Source organism: Opisthocomus hoazin, chromosome 5 (genome assembly GCF_030867145.1).
Source record: "Opisthocomus hoazin isolate bOpiHoa1 chromosome 5, bOpiHoa1.hap1, whole genome shotgun sequence".
NCBI classification, from domain to species: domain Eukaryota; kingdom Metazoa; phylum Chordata; class Aves; order Opisthocomiformes; family Opisthocomidae; genus Opisthocomus; species Opisthocomus hoazin.
The window spans coordinates 9,949,477-9,965,583 of record NC_134418.1 but is presented as its reverse complement, the minus strand read 5'-3'; the positions used below and the strand labels follow the sequence as shown (position 1 = coordinate 9,965,583).

The 16,107-nt window shown below is 40.8% G+C and overlaps 1 protein-coding gene and 1 non-coding gene across 2 annotated transcripts in view; both read right to left on the bottom strand.

The window, feature by feature from the left end:
* The window catches only part of NSD2 (nuclear receptor binding SET domain protein 2), a 79,174-nt gene that overhangs the window by 7,034 nt on the left and 56,033 nt on the right, over nucleotides 1-16,107 (bottom strand). The window contains exons 11-20 of the mRNA XM_075420373.1: nucleotides 9,853-9,984; nucleotides 8,663-8,786; nucleotides 7,444-7,644; nucleotides 6,586-6,765; nucleotides 5,382-5,538; nucleotides 4,490-4,695; nucleotides 3,933-4,036; nucleotides 3,413-3,682; nucleotides 3,201-3,317; nucleotides 197-338 (exon numbers count right to left, since the gene is read on the bottom strand). Of these exons, the coding sequence (XP_075276488.1) occupies nucleotides 197-338; nucleotides 3,201-3,317; nucleotides 3,413-3,682; nucleotides 3,933-4,036; nucleotides 4,490-4,695; nucleotides 5,382-5,538; nucleotides 6,586-6,765; nucleotides 7,444-7,644; nucleotides 8,663-8,786; nucleotides 9,853-9,984 (1,633 nt within the window). The remainder of the gene's footprint in view (nucleotides 1-196; nucleotides 339-3,200; nucleotides 3,318-3,412; nucleotides 3,683-3,932; nucleotides 4,037-4,489; nucleotides 4,696-5,381; nucleotides 5,539-6,585; nucleotides 6,766-7,443; nucleotides 7,645-8,662; nucleotides 8,787-9,852; nucleotides 9,985-16,107) is intronic.
* On the bottom strand, nucleotides 474-604 carry LOC142361556 (small Cajal body-specific RNA 23). Its single transcript, XR_012764169.1, has one exon.

Genomic DNA, 16,107 nt, shown 5'->3' with positions numbered 1-16,107 from the left:
CAACAAAAACCAGCCGTGGGGACTCACTATTAAGAAACATTAAAGTAAAAGGCAGATCACAAAGCATCTCTCCCACATGCTGAGTTCTCTAAAAAAATATTTGTACTGCATCAGTTAAACCATGACCATCCCACTCGTAACTGCATGAAGTGTTTAACTTAGAGAATGAAACCAAAACCAACATAAGCTGATATACCTGCAGGAATATCGCACACAGCAAACAGGCCGACACGGGTGTCTCCATGTACCGTCCATTTTAGAGTTTCACAATTTGGTTGGCAGCTGTGATTCATAAAACGAGAATAGTTTCCTTTGGGGCCAGCATCAATAATACGGTCCTGGAGATCAAACCGGCAACAGCATTAATATTTTTTCTCCCCCCCCCTCAAAAATTCCATACATGATTTCAGTAGGTGCATTCAAAACAGACACGGTGTTGCCACCCAGAAGCACACAAGCAAATTGATGGTACGTGTTGTATTGAAAACTGTAGTGTCTCATGTGGCCTGGAATGTGACACTCCCAAAGCAATACTCGTGCTCTAGCTCACATTTTCCTAGAACTCATCTCAGCCACGTGGCAGGATAAGCGTTCTTGTGAGCACCATAGCAGTCTGTTAAGAACCCCCTCCCTCCAAAAAGCCTCAAAACTCAAACTCGGTCCATTTACCTTTCACTCTGCATTCACAAAGCTGTGACGCATTTACAAATACTGTGCTTTATGGTATTTACCAAGTCACTGCATGATTACTTGCAGAGATTATCAGTTTCTCACCAGCTTTCTTTCCCCAAATCAGCCTAGTTTAAACAAAAACAAGCTCTTGGTAAACTAAAAAAATCCCATCCTTACATACAATTGCCTTTTAATTTGTATCTCCACAAAACACACCAGACAGTAACAAAATAAAACAAAGTCTTGAAATAGCCAGAAGAATTTTGAAACATTCTTTGCAAAGCTGCTTAAGACAGTTTTGCTTATTTATGAACAAAACTACAGTCTGCTTCTAATTTATATTTATAATGCACCTGTATGATTGTCATGACTACGTGCACATGTACCCAGCCGCTCTAACTGCATGTGCAGCCCAGCCTCATAATGCCATGGGCATTTTTGAAAGACAGAACCACAATAATCATTTATTAACTTCAGCAAGAGTCAGATACATGTTCTGTTCAGATATTTATCACCCTGACATCGTGTGTCAGTTGAGTAGAGGGGTTAGAAACAGAAGTGTTCAGAGAAACATGGTTTTATCCTTCTTAGGTGGTAACTCCTGTGCAGGAACTCCTCAGGTACAGGACTACCGAAAACAGAAGCTGTGGAAATACAGAGTAGAACTGTCTCGGGCAAAAGAAAGGCAATTACAACTGAAAAAATATGTGTGACTGACAGCCAGCTCTTGTTTTTCTCCCAAGCAGCTGTGACCAATCTCATAGCTTTCTACGATGACATGACTGGCTGGGTAGATGAGGGGAGAGCTGTGGATGTTGTCTACCTAGACTTCAGCAAGGCTTTTGACACAGTCTCCCATAACATCCTCCTAGGGAAGCTCAGGAAGTGTGGGCTGAATGAGTGGTCGGTGAGGTGGGTAGAGAACTGGCTGAATGGCAGAACTCAGAGGGTTGTCGTCAGTGGCACTGACTCTAGTTGGAGGCTGGTAACTAGTGGTGTTCCCCGGGGGTCAGTACTGGGCCCAGTCTTGTTCAATTTCTTCATCAATGACCTCGATGAAGAGTTAGAGTGTACCCTCAGCAAGTTTGCTGATGATACTAAACTGGGAGGAGTGGTGGATACACCGGAAGGCTGTGCTGCCATTCAGCAAGACCTGGACAGGCTGGAAAGTTGGGCAGAAAGGAACCTCATGAGGTTCAACCAGGGCAAGTGCAGGGTCCTGCACCTGGGAAGGAACAACCCCATGCATCAGTACAGGCTTGGGGCGGACCTGCTGGAGAGCAGCTCTGCAGAGAGGGACTTGGGTGTCCTGGTGGACGACAGGTTGACCATGAGCCAGCAGTGTGCCCTGGTTGCCAATGGGATCCTGGGGTGCATCAAGAGGAGTGTGGCCAGTAGGTCGAGGGAGGTTCTCCTCCCCCACTACACTGCCCTGGTGAGGCCCCATCTGGAGTCCTGTGTCCAGTTCTGGGCTCCCCAGTTCAAGAAAGATGAAGAGGTACTGGAGAGAGTCCAGCAGAGGGCTACGAGGATGATGAGGGCACTGGAGCATCTCTCCTATGAGGAAAGGCTGAGGGAGCTGGGCTTGTTTAGCCTGAAGAAGAGAAGGCTAAGGGGGGCCTCATAAATGCTTATAAATATCTTTAGGGTGGGTGTCAGGAGGATGGGGCCAAGCTCTTTTCAGTGGTGCCCAGTGACAGGACAAGGGGGCAACGGGCACAGACTGAAGCAGAGGAAGTTCCAGCTGAACATGAGGAAGAACTTCTTCACTCTGAGGGTGACGGAGCACTGCAAAAGGCTGCCCAGGGAGGTTGTGGAGTCTCCTTCTCTGGAGATATTCAAGACCCACCTGGACAAGTTCATGTGCAGCCTGCTGTAGGTGACCCTGCTTCGGCAGGAGGGTTGGACTAGATGACCCACAGAGGTCCCTTCCAACCCCTACCATTCTATGATTCTGTGAAGCAATACAATATACATAATCAATATGCCCCACTGTCTGGGTTCTCCACTTTCTTTCCCTTCTCAGAACAAAATACTCAGAGGTGTGTACAGAGAACTACAGATTAATTTGCTGTGTTAGTATCATTATCATTTCAAGATCAGGTTGGACGGGGCTCTGAGTAACCTGATTCAGTTGAAGATGTCCCTGCTCATTGCACGGGGGTCAGACTAGATGCCTTTAAAGGTCCATTCCAGCCCAAACCATCCTATGATTTTATTTCCTTAAACATCATACTTCCTTTTAAGACAAGGCTGATAAATACTTTGCTGTACTTGATTTCAAGCAGAAAAGCACAATGTATAGAACTTAATATATACTTAATTACATGACATAGATGCATTATAATAATAATAAGATGCATTATATATATATGTAATGAAACAAGCAGGCACAGAAGAGACAAGATTGTGAATATCTGACACTATGGAACATCACAAGTAGCAGAGTGCACTACCAAGGTGATCAACAGAAGGAAAAGAGACCAACACAATGTTACAATTAAATAGCAGAAGAAAATGTAAAATACCTTATCAATAGTGAGCATATAGAAGTGGGTAATGTCATTTTCATGTGCATATTTGATTCTTGCCATACATTCCTCTTCATCAATCAGCTCACCGACATACTCATTCACAAACTCTCCCTGGAAGACACCAAGTATCACTAGTAAAGTATATACCAAGCCCACAGACAACATCCCAAGTCACCAATTCTTTGCTAGGCAAGAATGATTCATACCTTTTTAATGTCCCTCTTAGCAACCAGACCCCATCCTTTCCCATCGGTTTTGATGATCTTTGTCTCAGGGTATTGACGTTTCGTAAAGCACTGGTTTTGGCACTGTTCTCCTGCTGGACAAACTTGTGGATGGCATTCGTACATCAGCATTCGATTTAGGCACTCAGAATCAAAGCCACAAGGGTTTTCATCTGTGGGTTTGCAGTTGCACTTGGGAATCTCAGAAATGTCAGCAGTATATATCTGCACTTTACCACAAGGTTTATTCACCTGAACAATAGATTAAAATAGTTACACATCACTTTAAAACATTTGAATTCATTGTAAGAGTTATTACAGTGGCTACTAATTTGGGCTTGCAACACCAGATGTTCCAATGGAAGCAAAATTTCATCATCTCATCACTCTAAAAGCACAATTGCCAGCACATCATTGCACCCTCTCCTCCCCACCTCATCCTTCAGCTCTTCCACTCCAGGGCTGGCCTTTGAGTATCCAGTGTAATTTCCTCAAACTTTACCTTAATATGCTTGTATGGTGGAGGTTTACGCTCACTTTCTTGGGTTTCTTTGGCTTCTCGCTTTAGCTTTATTTCTCGAAATCGAGCTTCAGCTTCTTGCAAAGCTAAAAAAATATTGTTGTATCAACAGAAATGCTAGAAAGATGATTACCCCCCCCCAAGCTGACATGCTCATTCCCATGTGTATTAAACAAAGATTCATCTTCTACTTCTTAGTCCCATCACTCAGTTTTCTTGCAAATAATTCTTCTGGAGTGTTAATACCCTTAACAGATGTATCAATTCTATTTTTTCTGTCTCCCAGTTACACTCATCATGTCTCTCACAGAAAGCAAAAATCATCAGAAATAATTCCAATGAGATGCTAGTCTTTTACAAGCCATAAAAATAATGCCTTCATTCAAAGTTATTAACAGTGACTGCTGCCCAGGACACCAGAACAATTTTTTAAATTCAGTATTAGAAAACAAATGGGATAAAACAGATCCAATGCTACGTCTGAAGGAAGTAAAGCATGCATATCACAAGATTATTTTTGTTTACTTTTAGCTATGTACCATTTTTGAAGACTTTTCCAATTCCTTTGATCCCCTGGTATCTACTCCCTCTGTCTCCCTCCATATAAGGGAACACCCGTGCTTGGTGCGTCCAGTAGTAATCCTTAGAACCAAAGAAAAACACAGGAAATTCTCCGATTTCATGCTTCATTTTCTGGATGTTTGGGGGAACGTTTTTCGGATGGCAAACTTCTGCAGGCCACCATCTAGCACAGAAGTACAAATGAAAAAATACAATATTTTAGTCAAGCTCTTAAATCCTCAAAACCTTAAAATCCTTTCCTCCCCCCACTCACTACGTAACAAGAGAAGACAGGACTAGAAAACGAAAGCCGGACACTCAAATCTGTGGGACTTTTGCCTGCCCTCAAGATAAGCATGCACAATAAAGCTCCTTGCATCTGGTTAGCAAAAACATCATCTTTAACAAGGCTTGCAATCACTGCAATTGTCAAAGATCAAGAGACAGCTGATAATAGCTATTAACGCTTTCCAGGATAAACCCCACCCACCTCTATCTCACTCGAAATCTCAGTGAAGTGTAAAACACTGACAACTTGTCTCTAGCCTGCAAGGTAGTAATTTGGCCAATTACAAGATATACCAGCTTAATTATTTGAAGAGATCTCTGAAACAAAAGGGGCTGAAGGCTCATACACTGCAAGTGGATGTCAGAAGACTACAAGGAGTCCTGTATGGGTAATGCCTTGGCGAAGAGCAACAGTGAAGCTACCAGTCTTTGAACTTGGAGCTTGCAAGCGGATGGGGTCCCTAGTTCACAGAGGAACGAGAAATCTGTGTGCAGCAAGGCTGGCCTACAGAAGCTACCAATTCTATGATCCTTAATTAAACACGCCAGTACTGTACAGCAAAATAAATCCGTTCATCGGACCTGTAATTTCCCAGTTTAACCCAAATAATGTCCTGGAAATGGAGCTTCTTCCCCGCCCTGCAGTCATTGCAGTACCAGCTCCCATCTGGCATTTCGATGTTCAGGCAGTCTGGGTGAAAGGCTGCAGGACATGACTCGCAGCACAACAAGCTTCCTCCTTCGGAGAGGGGGGGAAACAAAAAAAAAAGGGTTGAAAAACATCCAGACAAAAAGAAAAGTTTTACATTCCAGGCCGGTTCAAAGTGGTGCGATACACATGTGGTCGGTTCAGCTAGAAAATAAATGGTTAAAACATGCTGGCCTGCAACAAACACATCTTGTTTAGCTGAGTACAAAAACCAAAAGATCCTAACTAATTTGAATGCCTGGCAGGCTCGGATTAGTAATACATACAAAATAACAAGCAAGTTGGTGATAAAAAAGCCAGAATAATGCACTGCAAATTATAATTAACTTGTTTTACTTTAATGACTACAATATATTTAACATAGTTTAATATATATTAATATTTTGCTGTATGCAAGATTTTAACAACAGATTTATCTTAGGTTTTTTTTCCTGGGGGGAGAGGGAATGAGGTGGTTAGTTTGTTTCATGAATTATCAAGTGGAAAGTTAGCTGCAGCTTAAAAGCTGCTATGCCGCATGTTAATTTGTTAACAAATCAGGTAAACTTTCACTGCTACAGTTTAATCAGCACTATGCATTTTGTGGTTCTCAGTAAGAAATAAATTTATTGCACAATATAAACCAAAACCACCCTTAATTAGCGGCACTCCCAGCAACAACTAATACCAATCCAATTTGCTCTCTGCTGCTAAAGTAAAAGCAGCTCTTAAAATATTTATGTTTTAATATCACTTATTAGCAATAAAGAAACACAAAAAGCTACAGTACATTGAACACAGGGGAAAGAACAGAGAAATACTTCTCATTACACGTCTTTGGTAAAGAATTAAATCAGGCTTCTGGTTGCTGGACAAAGGCCAAGTAAAAACATTCTGTAATAAATTACATCTGCAAGAAAAAGAGACTCAAAAACCTGAAGCAGCACAAGCCAACCTGAAAGTTATTTCAATAGCTAACAGAGCCTAACTTAACATGCCACATTTCTAATAATTTTCTATAAACAGACTAGTAAAATTTAAATTGAAGAAAAAAACGTTTTGATGCTGCACTTATGAAAGAGTTTTACGTCCGTTTACCTTTTGAACACACAAAGCACCAGCTCACATTGACATGCGCGTGATGACTTTTTCCTTTCATGGCAGTGAAATGATTCGTACAAACAATGCTGTTGGAAGCGATGACTGCACATCCCGCAGCAACGCAAACGTCTCCAGCATGGTATGCAACAGGACAGCGAACACAACGCATCATCTTTCCTAGCAAAGCAGAACACTGCCATATTATTTGTGAACAAAACTGGTTTCTTATTTGAGTTAAAAAACGGTACTACTGCCTGAGGTAGCCCATATACACAAAAAACCATACCAATTATGTTTTCAAAGTCTGCATATTTGCATTTAGCAACAATACTGAATTAACAAAGGTTTTTAAAGAATCCTCCACTGAGTTTAACACACTATAATATTTAAACGTCAAGGCTCTAACTAACTATGCATGCCAGAGTAGACAAGCTTTCCTCTGTCATGCAATTTTGTCTACAGATGTTGCCCAAAGCTAAAAATATGCAGGGCAGCAGCTGCCTCCCCGTTCGCGAGCCGTGCTGCAGTAGCTGCAGTCACAGGTCTCGCCCTCGCTCCGCTCAGCCTGTCTCATCTCACCACAGACGCATTCTAGATTTCATTCTCTCTTGAGAAGAAAACCTGGTTAATTACAGATAACTGAAAGCTAGTTCAAAAAAAAAAAAGAACACAAACAAGGTAAACACTGATGTTGACTAAAAACTATGCAATCATTTTTTTAAAAATTCTGAATCCATCATAGACCATGCATGCCTGAAAAATTGCAGCTAGCAGCTATTAAACGGCCAGATTCCTTACACTGACATCCATAAACAGACTTCATTCATCAGTCATAAAAACATAAAATTAAGCTACCTTTTGAAATTCGTGGATGCGAGGGGTTGCTAACATGACAACTCAGGCAGCTGTGGAGAGGACACCGAAACCCCCTGTTCTCAAACACAGTAAGATGAAATTTTTTCACACAAGCTTCATGGTAGAATTTCCCGCAGTGGGACACGACACAGCGTTTCACATCTGCCTTTCTCTCTTTACACACAAAACAGGTATGCACACCTAGTAGCAAAAGTAATAAAAATAAGGTAACTAATTTTTCATCCAAACACGTGAATTTAAAATGCTTCTGTTGCGAGTTTTTGTTATGCATGGGGGAGTTGCTTTTGTTGTGGTTTTTTTTAAACAAATTCAAATCAAATTCTGTTATTTGATGCAGCGATCTCTTTACTTTTAGTGTGAAACACTAATCTGCTCAGATAAAGTTACAGTGCAAACCCACTGCAGCTAAAGCGTACATAACAACACCCAAAGCCTCACCCATCTGCTTTGACGTTCTTATTTATAAGCCTCAGTACGCCAGGACGACTGTGGGGTTTTGCTTTTTTTTTTTTTTTTTTTTTTAAAAAAGCAATGAAATAGGATGATGGGTTGTCTGTGATCCTGTAAAATTTGAAATAGGTCCACAAACCAAAGACAAGCATCCTCTAATCTTCTCTCTGGACTGCTCGGAACAGCTTTACTTTGAAGCAGCCTTGTTCCAACACGGTTTACCATGTGTACTGAACTGAGCTTATGAGCAAGAACGCAAATCTTTTACGTAAAGTTTTAAGATTAGGAACTTCCAAGCAATTATTACAGGATTAAAAGCAAATGAAATTAATAGCAATAAGGTAGTCTTTTAATAGGAAAAGCAAAAGATTTATATAGACACACAAAGGACTGAAAAAGGACTTAAAATGTTTCACTTGCTGCTTTTTTCCTAGAATTTCATAATTCTTTGTGACAGACCTTAATTCTAATCGGTAATTGTACTCAGTGAGCAAATATTTTGCAATTATTAAGGCAATGGAATTCAGACTAAATCAGCCAAGTTGCAAGAGAGTTCTCATTGAAAACAGAGTGAGCTTTCTAAAACATGGCACACTTCACGGTACTATATGAACTCCCACCCTGTCAGGCACCAAAGGTCAAATGTGGTTTCTCCAGAGATACACAATCTCTCCACCATGATTTCCTAGAACAACGTATGGGAAAACTACAACTGTTTTTTTTTATTAACAGAAAGGGACAAACTTGCCTGATGTACATTCACTACAAATGAATTTTCCTGCTGGTCTTCCAGAGAGCCCAAGGCAGCTTACGTGAAAAGCTCGATAGCAAAGTCCTTCACACAGTAGGAGATCACCTGTTTTTTCACACAGCTTTTACAACACAAAGGCATTGAATGTTAAAGAAAAGTTCATATGTGGAAAAAACTGTTTTCTTTATTCCGAATATTTTCATATATTGCTCCTCAAAATATCTTTTCCCGTTGTTGAAATCAAATTTAATAAGTGAAAGATAATTTTACAAGCACCATCCCATGCCCTGGCTTCCAGTCGAAACAGATAATAGAGTCATTAACCTGCTAGAAATATCACTCATAGAACCACAGTTCATGAGTAAACACAATCTGACAGAAAAAAGGAAAAGAAACAAAGCTTTAAGAAATTTTCCCTGAGCACACTGATGCATCTGAGCAGGGTTAAAAAGCATCCTTATTTTCCTTTTCCTTGGCAAAAGGAAATTGATCTAGGTGACACAAAATGATACTTCTGTGTCTGAGTGGTTAGCAATGACACATGCATAACTAAAAATGAACCGAACAATAACGCTGGCAGAATTTAAGGGATTAGCCAACATTTAAAAATAGACATAACCTCATCATCACTATGTACAAGAAACAGCAATACAACTGCTTGCCCAGTCTCGTGGAAACAAATTTTATCTGTCCATTTGTATTGTGTTATCGTTTCATAATCTAAGAACTCTTTTAGAACAGTTTGAGAAGGCTTTCTGCTTTCAATTAGCATGCCACACGCATGCTGCGACTAATGCATCGCTGCAATCTCTGCTGCACGCAGAAGCACAAAACCCACTGGGTTTTCCTTTCTCCTCTTCGTTAACAGATAAGCGAGCAGCTCTTTTCAGCCATTTAACTAGTTACCTGGCAACAGTCATGCACTTATTCTGAGGTACAAATTATGCTTATCTTACAGATCTGGAAACTCAAGCAGAAACGCTAAGTCACTTAATGGAAAGCAAGAAAAAAAATAATCAGGAATGAAGAATTCCATTTGCTGGCATGGCACCCCCATCACTAATAGACTTCTCAGACACACACGATAAACCTGTTTCTGGCCTAATATTGTCATTTTCATATTTAAAAAGACCTTTTCTAGGAAAACTCAGGAAACACGGCTCGCTGCCCCAGCTAACATCTCTCACCTGACACACATATTCTTTTTTTGTTCCTGCTCCTCGCTCAGATTTTTTGGATGATATAGACACTTCAGTCTGAGTTTCATCAGCACTTTCATAGGGAGATTCTGACCGCTCATCTCCTTGGCCATCGGAGATCTGAAGATTAAACACACATGTTAGAGAAAGCAGTCATGTATCATCAATTCTGAACAGAACATCAGCTGAAGGAAGTGAACAGACTGCAATTCAGACTAGCGGATTTAGGCACACTCTTTTGGTTTTGTTTTCCCTGTCTTTAAAAAAGGCTTGGTTAAAACCAGAGTAAGCATTTGTGAAAGTCGCATCAAAAGTAACCATCATCTCACCAGCTCAACAGCAGCCAAAACAAAACACCAAAACTTTGTAATATGGTATTTTATTTATACTCAGCTCTGTCATACAGCTAGCTAGAAGTGCCCAGCCAGTAACACAGGGATATCTTCAAATCCCTTGATTAAAATTTGAATGTGTGTTTTATGAGAGAGTAACAGTTCATGTCAGAATGAAACATGGTAAACTTCAAGCTTCATATGAAAGTCTCCGACCTAAATATTCTCCAAAAAAGCAGGAAGAGTATATAGAAGAGCAGAAGAAAGAAAAAAGTAGCTCACTGAATACGTTCAAGGAATGTTATAGATGACAATGAGTTAAAAATACTACAAAAGATAATCCTGTTAACAACAAATTTTATATAACAGATCTAGAAGTAGTGAAGATGGAGAATTTTTCAAAATATTCATAATTTACTTAAAAAAACCCAACCCAAACCCAAGTAACATAATTAAAAGAAAATAAAGCGCCGTTTTCAGTTCAATAGAATTTAAGGAGGAAACAGACAACCAAGACATTTGTCTTATCTCACACTACACCAGAAGATGCAGAATTTCACCTTGTTGCGCTCACATGGTACTCAACGAGTTTTGTTTGGCTAAGCACGTTCTCTGGGAGAGCATCACTACTTGCAATTGAAAAAGAAACCCGTCACTTCTCTTCGAGCTTGTTCTAACGGTTATTCGCGCATACCATCAAAAATACTGCCTCACATCCCCTTTGAGTTGTCTAACTGCAACTCAGAGCTGAGGATAATTTCTCCAGGTATTTCAACTATATTAGAAGTCCTCTGGAACCAGACATTTTCCTCCTGTGGAAGCATACTGCAATTAACCCCGATTTCAATCCTTTTTGGTAAGCCAGAACATCCTCTAATTTTCTCCGTAAGGAATGTTTTCCAGCATCAAGAGAATTTTGGTGGATTTTCTATAAACCTTATCTGTACTTTAAAAAGGTGGTTGAAAAATCCAGCAAGAGAACTGGGGGCAATAGCCCATTACAAGTCTCCTAAGTACAATACCCAAAGCAAACCAACATGTTACTCTTCTTCACCGCTCCTGTTCTGCTGTGCAAGGATCTCCCCAAGCCTTTTCAACACAGCACTGAAAGTCACTGCAAATTGCCGCAGTGCTCAAAAGATCATTTTGCCCATAGCCATTTGTCAGGATATAGACACCTCGCTTTATATGAAGAATTTGCTTTCTGTTTTCAGACATACAATCTCATATTTATCTACAGTAAAACACATTTTACTAAAAATGGTGCAGCTTGCTTAGTAATGGAAACAGCTATGTGCAACCTCCCATGTCAGGCTATCTCGATGTAATGTGCAAATTTATTAGCAGTGATTTATTCTGAAATCACAGAGAAAAATGTAGAGCCAGACCAGGCCTAGCATTAGTCTTTATAAAATCCCTTTAGAAACACTGGTTTGAGCAATTACTTCGCACCGTTGCTGCCAGCTAACTTGCATTCCTCCACTTAACGTCGGCTTTCCTTGATCATGTCTAAAAATGTTCGGTAAATTGGATCAGATTGTTGGTTGCTGGTTGTTTTGGGGTTTGTGTTGTTTTCCTCCACATTACTTGCAAGGGTTTAAATGCGTTTCCCCTGCATACCCTCAAAGTGAGTCATACCTACACTTCACGTATGAATATTTCGACAGCTGGAGCAGTTTGGAGATTCTGCCCGAGCCTGTTTGAAGTGGTGAACAGACACTGCGTGTAAAGTCATTGCTTTGTTCAGGCACCCAGAAATCTCTGTCCCTGGAAGGAGCCGTGAAACAGTAAACCGCGAATGCAACCCGAGCGCGTGGCCAGGAGCAGGCAGCTCTCGCTGGGAAGGGGCGGATAAAGCAAGGTAGCGTGGGAGTTCGGCAGAAACACAACAACATTTTCCCTTACAGTTTAAGCAAACTTACACCCATGCGTATTTCTGTTTAAACTATTCCCACAGAAACGTTAATTAGTATAAGCAGTGCACTGCTCTAACATTTTTAGTACCTCATTATGCTCCTGTTTCAACTAGCCAAAATTAGTCATGCTTAGAAAAGAAAAAAAAGAAAAAAATTAGCTGGAAGGTCTTAGATCTGTATTTCTTTTCTACTTAGAAAAAGTACTCTGTATGTTCTAAACAAAACAAGCAGTCTGAAGTTACCTTGACACTATGGTTGCCCCCCACCTTCTCCCCACACCCCAGCGTGTACCTAAAACCCCGAGCAAACCCATTTGTGCAGCACACCTGCAGGGTGAAGCCAGGCTGCCTTCCAGCAGCGAAAGCTGTACAGTCCCGCCTGTGAGGAGAGCACTCTTCTTCCCACCTCACCGCTTGTGAAGGCAGAGCAGAGAAGCAGAACATCTCCAGCGACAGACATATTCAGTCACAAGGGAGTAAGGTTTGTTCCAAAGCAATGGTTTCCTAGCTTTTCGTTGGTTTATACACTTGTACAATGTTCACATGAAGGATGCAGACCTCTAGACGGAAAGGTAACCCTACTGGCAGATGAGAGTTTTTCAGAAACCCCCCAGATATAGGTCACAAAATCCCAGCCACTTGTGAACCACGGGTTGACAGCCATTTTCCTAAGGAACTGAGATTTTACTGCCTCAGAATTAATGCACCAGCCCTTCGCTTAACTGAAACGGTTACTGAGCCAAAAAGGAGCAGCACTGGCAAGAATCACACTCTACATCACAAATGCAACCACAAAATCCAAATCCTATCAGCCCGTTCAAGATAAAACTTGGCAATTGACACCCGCCTATAGAGTAATGCCGGATTTCAGGCACGAACACCAACACACACAACAGGAACAGAATACCTTTAGTTCATCAAGCGTATGGCTAGCAGACTGAGAGTATCTTTCAAGATCTCAGCTTTACAGCTGTCGGGAGCCTCATACACTTCACAAATCAAATGCTCTACCAATCACCAGGTTTTGCGCTCGGCAAACAAGCCTGGCTACCTGCTCACGGCTGCTGCAGCTCCCAGGAATCAATACATTCCTACGGAGCTCAGCGATGTACTCCTGCTGCCTGATGCCGTCTGCCATGCAGAACGCACCTCTTGATCCCTGCTACCACGAGCGAAGGTTTAGCCATCGCAACAGCCACATCATGCGTAACTCATGCATAGCTGGCATCCACTCCACCATCATCGTAACTGGCTAACTTTAGGGTGCTAAGACAGGGGCAGGCTAGCAGATTCCCGGTATCAGAGAAGGAAGTATTTCATCAGGATAATTGAGAGTTTGACCCTAATCTCATCTTATTTATATCTTGCAGAAAGTGAAACGCTCTCTACCAGCCATCCCCCTTTGCAAATAACCCTGGTTCAATATAAGTGTCTTTTGGGAAAGCTCCCTCCATGAAGAGAGCCAGAATTCAACAGCTCTGCTCCTGAAGTTATCCCGAAAAGGCCAAAGGGAATACCAGGGAAAGAAAACGAGTGCCCGTCCCGTTCAGGCCTGTAGAAGAGGCTGAGACAAACTTCATCTAATATTTCTCAGAGAGGATTTACAACCTCATGACAGGTAGAGCATCAGATGGTTGGGAAAACTGTATTTGTACCCCAAGCATGCTGCAGCCACACTAGCAGGTTCTGATTCACAAAGGGAACAGCTGAATTTCGCAATAAAAATACCTTTAGATTGAAACAGTCACACTAAAGATGATTTACAAGACGATTGCTGGAAATCAGTTCATGCTGACGTGAAACGCAGCCACCTCTAAAACGAAACATAACGTTTCTGTGGTTTGTTAACACAACTTTCCATGATGGAAGGTCTAATAGTTCACATAGAAGCACGTAAATCACAGCGTTCAATAAAAATCAGCACAGTTTTTTGAGGCTCTTGTTTCTTTAATTCTCAAGTTACAAACGTGAATCTTTTCCTTGTGATCATGCTAGAGCCTGTCTTGTCCTTACTTTTGTAATATAATCTCCTTAGCAAAGCAAACGGCATGTAATTAACTCTTCTGATATTCAGGCCAAGGTTCAAAGTAATCAACATTTAGATTAGCTGCAAAACCCGTTAACTAGCAATTTGCAGTGATTGCCAGTTTGCTATTTTATTCTGTTTCACATTTTGAGTAATTTCTTATTTCTCATAAAGGCAAAGTATTATTTTTAAGAGTGCAAATTTAGGGGAAAAAAGGCAAGGCTGTTCACTTCAGATTTATAGCAAGTGACAAGTTTCTGCAATGAAATCGTACCCAAACTCTGTAATAGCCTCCACTTTTCATTAGCAATTAACGATGCTGCAACACAGAAGATATGCTGCTTCTGCTGAAGTGAGTATCACCACAAGCACCATCAACTTTACATTTTGCGCATCAGTCGGGCTTTCCTTCCCATTTCCTTCAATTATTGAATGTCAACATTATTTTGCGAGTACTTGCTTGTAGAGGCTTTCACACCGTACTGCCTGCACACTGAGCAACCGGGTGCTATTTCAGAAATCATATCCAGCTCTTTCTACTGGAAACTGCACATCTGTGTACACACGTGAAAGGGAAAAAATGGCCTACAAACAAAATCACAGGGAACTTTGCTCTTCATTTGGGCTTAGCCAGAACTTACTTCAGGGATTACTGAGGTTCAGAACACAGTTGCTCGCAGAAGTGACAAATTTACGGTCAGATACCCAAGGCAATCTTTCCTCTCCCGTGTGTATCAGTTGTTACTCACTACTCACACACGCAAGACTTGAAGGGAACGTGTAAGGACACGTGACTGCATTTTTCCAAGTTCTCTATAGCTTTGTTATTGGATAAGATACTTGTTACTGAGTGAAACTGTGATGAAATTTTGGCATCTCTCTGAATTCTTTGGGCTTAAGATCATATTTTTACTTGTGAAAAGATACAAATTGTGGCAATGTGTCACGCGTTTAAGAATTTGGTCTACTCATCTCAAGGTATTTTGATCACGCATTTTATACTACTTGAACTTTTTTTTGGCAAGTTACTCAGACCCACAACGGTACAGAAATCAGCATAGCAAGTCCCTGTATCTCCAAAGTCTTTTTAATTTTCTTTTGAACCGAGTCTGTTGTATATGCTAAAATTCCCTGTTCACAATAACCAAAAGAAGTGTTTAATGGATTATTTCAGACAAATGTCAACCTACGTTTAGAAAGACTCTGTAAGAATGCTTACACAAGCAATCTTCAGCATTAGTTCTTAACTGATTGAAGATGCTTTGCATACTGCAATATTTGACATATAAAGGCAGATTAGACCAGCAATGGCCACTGAATACTAGGTAATTGTTTAATTACTATATAGAAGGATATGACTTGCTTTTTTTCACTGCTTCCTGGTCTACTTCTCCCCATTTTGTGCTAAAGGGGTATACAACGTGCACACAGATGCAAGGACTGTTTGTGGAATAACAGAATTCCCTCTTACGATTATGCTGAGTAAAGAATTCGTTTCTGATGGAGACTGCTGGGCAATCTAAGAAAAGAGGAGGAAATGTGTGCAACTCCGTACACTTAAAATAAGACTTAAGATACTAGAGTATTAAAAGGAATTATATTGAGTCAGCTATGTGCATTTTGTGAGTTTATGTTTATATTTTTGTTGTTTGATTAAAGCTCTCTAAAAAGATTAATGGGGGGCAGGAACATGACTTGACAGAAGCATTGTATACAAAACCACTTCTTAAATGTCTTTCCTATTGCAAAACTTTCTTCAGCTGCAATACTGCGTTTCAGTTAACCACACAGTTCACTGCACCATCAGTTAAAGCATTCAAAAGAGAAAGGAAAAGCACTAACACTGGGAAAAATTTCTCACACCATTCAGTACAGCTAAATGTTGAGTTCAATTCTACAACAAATTTTCAAGCATGTTTTGCAAACAGGTACCTGATTCCAGTCTCAGCCACACACCTCAGCAGAAAAGC